Here is a 6,483-nt window from a genome sequence, read left to right as displayed (position 1 = left end):
TGTGTGTGTGTGTGTGTGTGTGTGTGTGTGTGTGTGTGTGTGTGTGGTATCTGGAAGGAGGCATGGGCATTGGTTCCGGACCTGGGCTCCAGAGCACCAGGGAGTTACTCCCCTCCTAAGCCTCAGTTTCCTCATCTGTAGAATGGGATCCTAACAGCACCTCCCGCACAGGCTGTGGCCGTTCACTGAGGAAAAGCTCAGGGCCTGGCACATCAGTCCTAGGAAAATGCCACTGGAGACAGCAGCCCGCCATGGCAGGGTCTCCGCTCCTCCCCTCTGCCTCCCTCGTTCTTCCTCCCAGAGCTGGGCCCTGTACCCTCTCGTCCCTAAGCTGTCCCAGGGGGGCTGCCCCAGGCCCCTGCCATTCACTTGAATGTCCCCCCGAGCACCTCTGCACCAGGTGCCGCTGGGGAAACCGAGTCAGGGCCCTCCCCCCAGGGCCCTTGGGGCAGAGGAACAGGGGAGAAGCCTGGGCTCTGGGACCCCCAGGCAGGAAGCAGGACTGATCGGCGGGGTGAGGAGGGAGGGACTCCAGGCGGCCCTGGAGGAGGGACAGGCTGCTGGCCACGCTTCCCCGCGGTGTGGCCTGAGTAAGGCATTTGTCCCCTCTGGGCCCCACTTCCTCTCCCACTGAGAAGCCTGCCTCCCAAGGCCTCAGCTAGGAGTTAACGGCACAGCGGCTGGTATTATTATTGCCATTGTTGTTGTTCTCCTGTTACTCCTGTTAGGAAGTAGGAATTGCAGAAGCGGCTCAGCGTGCTGACCCGGGGCGTGCGCTTTGCATGTGACACACGCTCCCTGGTGCTGCTGCCGAAACGGGAGCTTCCTGGATGGCACCTGCCCCTCCTGGGAGGGACGGCTCCGGTGTTTTCAATCCTGTTTTACTCTATTCCACTCTGACTGAAAAAGTCATGCTGGTCACAGCCCGTCACATGGATCTCACCGCCGGCCAACGCATCCCGACCCGTTGCCGCCCGTTGCCGTGGGCTGTCCTCCTCCCTGGGCGCAATCACAGTGACCGAGCGGCGGGCCCGGCCGGGCTCTCAGACTCGGAGCCCCGGCCTCGCCCTGGAGCCGACCCAGCGCAGCGTGCCGGCCAGTGCCAAGTGCCCAGGCGTCTGCTGGTCCCCGGCTCCCAGGTGAGCGGGGAGGTTTTGTCAAAGCGCAGGGCGGACTGCAGCTGTGGCTTCAGTTTCAGGGACACTGGGTGGCAGGGCGTCACCAGGCCCAAGGCCTGCAGCGCACAGCAAGGGTCACCACAGAGGCAGGACAGAGAGGGAGGGGGGCAAAGAATCGGGTCCCCTCCCCCTCCCCCACCTCTGCTGCCCACAGGACATGGATCCTGCTTCAGGAAAAGAGGGGGGAAATGTAGGGGAACAAAATAATTATGAGGCAAAATATTCATCGGCTCAGCCCCCGGGGCACCTCCATTGAGTCCGGCTGCGAAGCGACGGACGGAGAGACGCTGGGGCCGCCGCGGCCCCTTGGGCGGAGCCTCTGAAGCCAGCCGCCCGGCGCCTTCCAAGTGCCGCCGCCGCCGAGGGGACTCAGCCAAGGGAGCCACGTGCTCCTGCAGATGGTGCTGCCGGTTTCAAAGGGAGGACTGGCCGGGCGGCGGGAGGACGGGGCTGGCTGTCCCTGTTTGTCAGACAGGCTCCGGGGAGCCGGCTCATGCTCCCCAGGTCCGGGGCCTTCCTCACTGCGGGGTCCCTTCCTCACCTGGTTCCCTCGGTGCCCAGAGCAGGGCCGCGGCGGCCGGAGGGCGGGAGCCTGGTTCTGGGGTCACCTCAGGCCGGGAGGGGGTTCGTGCTCCCATTTCCCATCCCTCTGCAGAGTTGGGGTGCCTCGAGGCTGGGGTGCTGGACCCACTGAGGCCGGAAGAGGGGGCTGAAGGTACACAAGTACAGACCGAGGGGTGCCCCGTGGCCGAGGGGATGGAACATTGCTCCCCCACCTGTGAGCCCACCTGGCCCTCATCGCAGACCCGGGCCAGCCCGGCTGCATGTTTAGCTGCTCCCTCCCCGACCTGGGCTGGCCCGGGAGGCCCAGTTTCTATCCGGACTCGAGTTAACGGGCGCGCAGTGTGGCCATCTAAGTCCCGGCTTGTGAGAGGGCTGCCGTCCCGGCCCCGTGCGGTGTCCCTGGGCTCATAGGGGTGACCTTGGCCCTCGGACAGCTCAGAGCCCAGGAGCCATGGATGCACAAGCCAGCGGTTCAGGGAGAACCACCTGGGTCGTGGCGGGTTCCCCACCCGGCAGGTTCCTTCCATCTTTGTGCCTCACTTTCCTCACCTGTAAAGTGGGGATGCAGCAGCCCCTGCTCACCAGGGTCTGGTGACGGTCAGCTGTGCTGGCTGATACACAGCGTCCCATCGTGGTAACAACTGTGGCTGAATTTGCTGGGAGCGCAGAGGAGGACGAGCCATCCACTGGGGTTGGGAGGGACCCAGGAGGGCTTCCTGGAGGAGGAGGTGCTCAGCTGAAAGGCTGATGAGCAGGTCTGGGCAGGTGGTCAGAGTTGCTGAGGCCCAATGGGTGGGCACTGGGCGGGTCCGAACCCTAGAAGACTGGGCCAAACCCTAGAAGAGGGGGTCCCTGCCACCTTAGGAGGGTCCTCAGGAGGCAGCATCGGGATTTTTCCTCGACTCTGATGAAGCCGCTGTGGAAACCAAGTCCTGGCAGCACTGTGTTGGGGTGTCGCTGTGGTGGCCACCAGCCTCCGATTCTGGGGGGAGGCGGGGGAGGCTGTGGCAGAGGCGGATTCTCGTTTCTAAAGAACAAAGACCGCAGATGCGCGAGCGAACGCAGCCCTTCAAAGGCGGCCCCTGGGGAGGCTCTGCCCGCGTTCCTGGGAGCAGCTGCTGCTTCAGTCCTGCCTGGACACCTGCCGGCCTTGCCCAAACCTCGGCTCTGCCTCTCCCAGGACGGGTGACCTCAGAGAAGTCACAACCCTCCGAGCCTCAGTTTCCCTCTCTATACACCATCAGCGACCCCTTTGTTGCCCTGCAGGGACACAGGGCACACAGTAGGTCTAACCAACATCTCCTCCCTCCCCTTCAGAACCAGCTGCCAAGCGGAGTCCGCCCCGCCTTGTTTTTGACTGCAAATGGCCCCCCTGGGCTTGGCTCCCCGTCACGCTTCCCAGGCTTGGCAGCCAGCGCCTGGCGCACACCACTCCGCTGCCACTTACCAAGCGCCGAGGCACCGCCAAGCCTCCGCGGGCACCGCCCCAGCGACCTTCAAAGTCTGAAATACCCCAACTGCTCTGGGCGGGGGCAGGTCGGCCAAGGGCAGGTGGGGGTGTTGTCACAGCCATGGTCAGGCTCCAGGACTCCCCGGAGCATGTGCAGGTGCATCTGGGGGACACAGGGGCCCCTGATGTCACAGCAGGTTCCCTGGGCCACAGCCTCCGGGACAAGGAGGACTGGCCGCAGCCCTGGGGGCTCAGGCTGGGGGCGGCCGGGAGCAGCTCATCTCTCCCCGAGCTGATCCCACTGCCCGCTGGACTGGCTGGTGGCTCCTTTGATGTTTTCTAAGCCCAGGAAGGATTTGCCTCCCGCCTGCCAGAAGGGAATGGGGCTCAGAGGGAGGGGAAGGGAGGGCTTCTCCCTCCGTGGAGCCATCCGGGGGCTCTGAGCAACGGCCTCGCACAGCATAGAATGCCTGCAGAGCGCGGTCACCGTGCAGAACGGGGCTTTGGGACACTGGGCTCTGGCGCTGGGGACCCCGCAGGGGCTGAGATGCAGTGGAAGATGCGAGGCTGGACCCAGATGATTTCTGGGGCCCCGGCTGGTCATTTTGCAAAGACGAGGGCATAGCAATCGGGCCCGGGTGGCAGCGCCCGACAGGCAGACCTCCTTGAGGGCAGGCTGTGCCTTCCAACCACCCAGACCTGCCCAGGCCCTGGGCACGGCCACTGGGCTCCCAGGCCTGCGAGGAGGCTGAGCCAGACAAGAGGCCACCCTGCTGGCCAGTGAGGAGGGGACGCCACACGGCGGGGGGAGGGGAGCTGGAAACCAGCTTTGTCCCGTGCACCACCTTCCAAGTGAGGAGATTTCCCCTCTATTTATTCTCATCTTCCCCTCAAGGACACTGCAGGTGGCGCGGGTCCCCGGTCACCCCCCCTCCGGCCCCTCACAGGTGAGCAGCCTGCAGAGGACTCTATGACTCCCCACCGTGAGCCGCGCTATACCACCCCCATTTAACAGACGGGAAGAGCAAGGCTTAGAGAGGTGAAGTCACGCTGCCGAGAGATGCCAGGGGTCACTCATTGGGCAAGAACTTAGAGAGCGCGGACGGCCAGCAAGGACCATGGGGAGCCCTGAGCTACAGCGACCACCAGATGATGGGTGGCTGCCGCGGTGCCCAAACCTGGCCGGGCCCAGACAGGAAACACGTGTGGCGGGTGCCAAGGAGCAGGAGGGGTGGACAAGTGGTCGGGAGGCCTCCCAAAGGACGTGGTGGCTGAGCTGGGCCCAGCGAGGGAGGCCCGAGCCCAGGGTCACAGGTTAGCGGGGGTGGGGGGGTCCTTCCTGCCTTCCCCCCTTTTTCTGGGGCAGGGCTGGGGGTGGGTGCTCACGCCAGGCGCAGACGGGGCCTTGATGCTCAGCATGACCGTGTGTGGCCGGGGCTCCGGAAAGCAGCTTGGTTGGCGTGTCCACCCAGCGCCCTGCCCCCCGGGAGCGCCTTCCAGGCTCGGCTGCTGGACACGGAACCTGATGAGGGGGGGCAGCCAGCCCCCTCCCCCCAACAGTGGGGTTCTGAGCGCTTCCACACGGCAGGGGGCGATCCCGACAGATGCCCAGAGGGACCTGGGAAAGGGTGTTTTTGACGGAAGCCCAAATGGATATTAACGTTTATTGGCGCCAAAGCATTTCTCAGCAGAGCTGAGCCTTTCTCCCGGGCCAGCCGGGTGTCTGAGTGGGAGGCCGAGGCCCGCCCCATCCCCTCCCCTCTGAGGCCCCGAAGCCGGCCCAGGAACTGCCCCTCCCGCCCAGGAACTGCCCCTCCGGCCCCCTCCTGAGTGCCCGCCCGGAGACTGTCTCGGTGCAGGGAGTGAAGACAGGGAGCGGCAGCGTCTGGTCTTTCATTAAGTCTGTCTGAACCTTAACTCTGATTTTCGGGCTCTGGCTGGTAGTTGGTGCGGTTCTTCCCGCTGAGGGTCCCAGAGGCAAACACCATAACTCAGACGCTCTGAGTTAGGAAAACAAAAGCGCTCTCAGCTGGTAAATCTCTCCCCGGAGCCCGAGGAGGTGCCGAGGTCTGTCTGTCTGTCTGGGCCGGCGGGGAGCCTCGGTGCTCTCCCTCAGGTGACTAATGCCCCCCCCACATGGCACCCCAGAGGCAGCGGGGTTCCACCCGGTGAGCTGGGGAGGCCGTTTGGGGGGGGGGGGGGGGGGGGGGGGCGGTGGACGGAGGCCGCTGGTTTCCCGGCCCAGCCTCCCTCCAGTCCACCCCTCTCTGCTTCATTAGCCTCTCTGGCTGCTCGAGGGTAAGGCCTCGCAGTGAGGCAGGCGGGTGTCCCCACTTCACAGCCGAAGAAACGGAGGCTCAGAGAACAGGTAACTGCCCACGCTCCCACGGCAGGCAGAGCCACGCCAGGCCTGTGCGTGACGTCAGAGCTCCTGGGGCAACGGCCACGCTCCCGCCCCTGGTGACAGTCACGGCCCTGCCCGTCCGGACCCTTCATCGCGCCCACGTCCCACCCAGGCAGGACCCAGAGGCCCGAGGAAGGCAGACGGCTCCTCGCCAGGGAACCCCAGTCTCTGCTCCCAGCAGCTGCGTCCCCTTTAATCTCCTCCGCGCGCGAGGATGACGCGAAGGAAGGTCAGCGTCCACACACATCGCCCTGGACTCCGGTCAGCAACAGGTTCCCCCAGGACCCAGCCCCACCCTCTCTGCTGGGACCCGCTGACAGGTAAGGGGTCTGTCGTCTGCCCCGAGCGGCCCCGAGGTCAGCTCACCGCCTCCACGCGCAGGTGTCCCCTTGGTGAGAGTACAGGCAGGGCTGTGGGGCCGGAAGGCACTGGGCGGGGCCGGGCCAAGGGTGGGAGGCCACTCAGAGCACCGGGGCTCAGGGCCTTGGTCACCCCAGCGGCCCCGTCAGGAAGCCGGTCACTCACCGTCCAGCCGCCACCGTCCGTGCGCATGTCGCAGTAGACCTGGAAGCCGGCGGGGTCGTGCGTGGGGAACACAGAGTAAACCCCGTCCTCCTGCCGCCCGCTCAGGAGGACATCCAGGCAGTCTCGGGGAGGCCACTCAGAGCACCGGGGCTCAGGGCCTTGGTCACCCCAGCGGCCCCGTCAGGAAGCCGGTCACTCACCGTCCAGCCGCCACCGTCCGTGCGCATGTCGCAGTAGACCTGGAAGCCGGCGGGGTCGTGCGTGGGGAACACAGAGTAAACCCCGTCCTCCTGCCGCCCGCTCAGGAGGACATCCAGGCAGTCTCGGGGCCGAGAGCCTGAGACGGGAAGCCGGGAAGCCGT

At 65.6% G+C, this 6,483-nt stretch overlaps 1 protein-coding gene across 1 annotated transcript in view; it reads right to left on the bottom strand.

The window, feature by feature from the left end:
- Positions 1-6,483, bottom strand: part of FIBCD1 (fibrinogen C domain containing 1) — a gene marked incomplete at its 3' end in the record, with an annotated part of 17,879 nt that overhangs the window by 5,170 nt on the left and 6,226 nt on the right. Inside the window, exon 3 of the mRNA XM_005882157.2 lies at positions 6,322-6,458. Coding sequence (XP_005882219.1) covers positions 6,322-6,458 — 137 coding nt within the window. The remainder of the gene's footprint in view (positions 1-6,321; positions 6,459-6,483) is intronic.

This window comes from Myotis brandtii, unplaced genomic scaffold, assembly GCF_000412655.1.
Source record: "Myotis brandtii unplaced genomic scaffold, ASM41265v1 scaffold699, whole genome shotgun sequence".
NCBI classification, from domain to species: Eukaryota; Metazoa; Chordata; class Mammalia; order Chiroptera; family Vespertilionidae; genus Myotis; species Myotis brandtii.
This window is presented reverse-complemented; position numbering and strand designations above follow the sequence as displayed.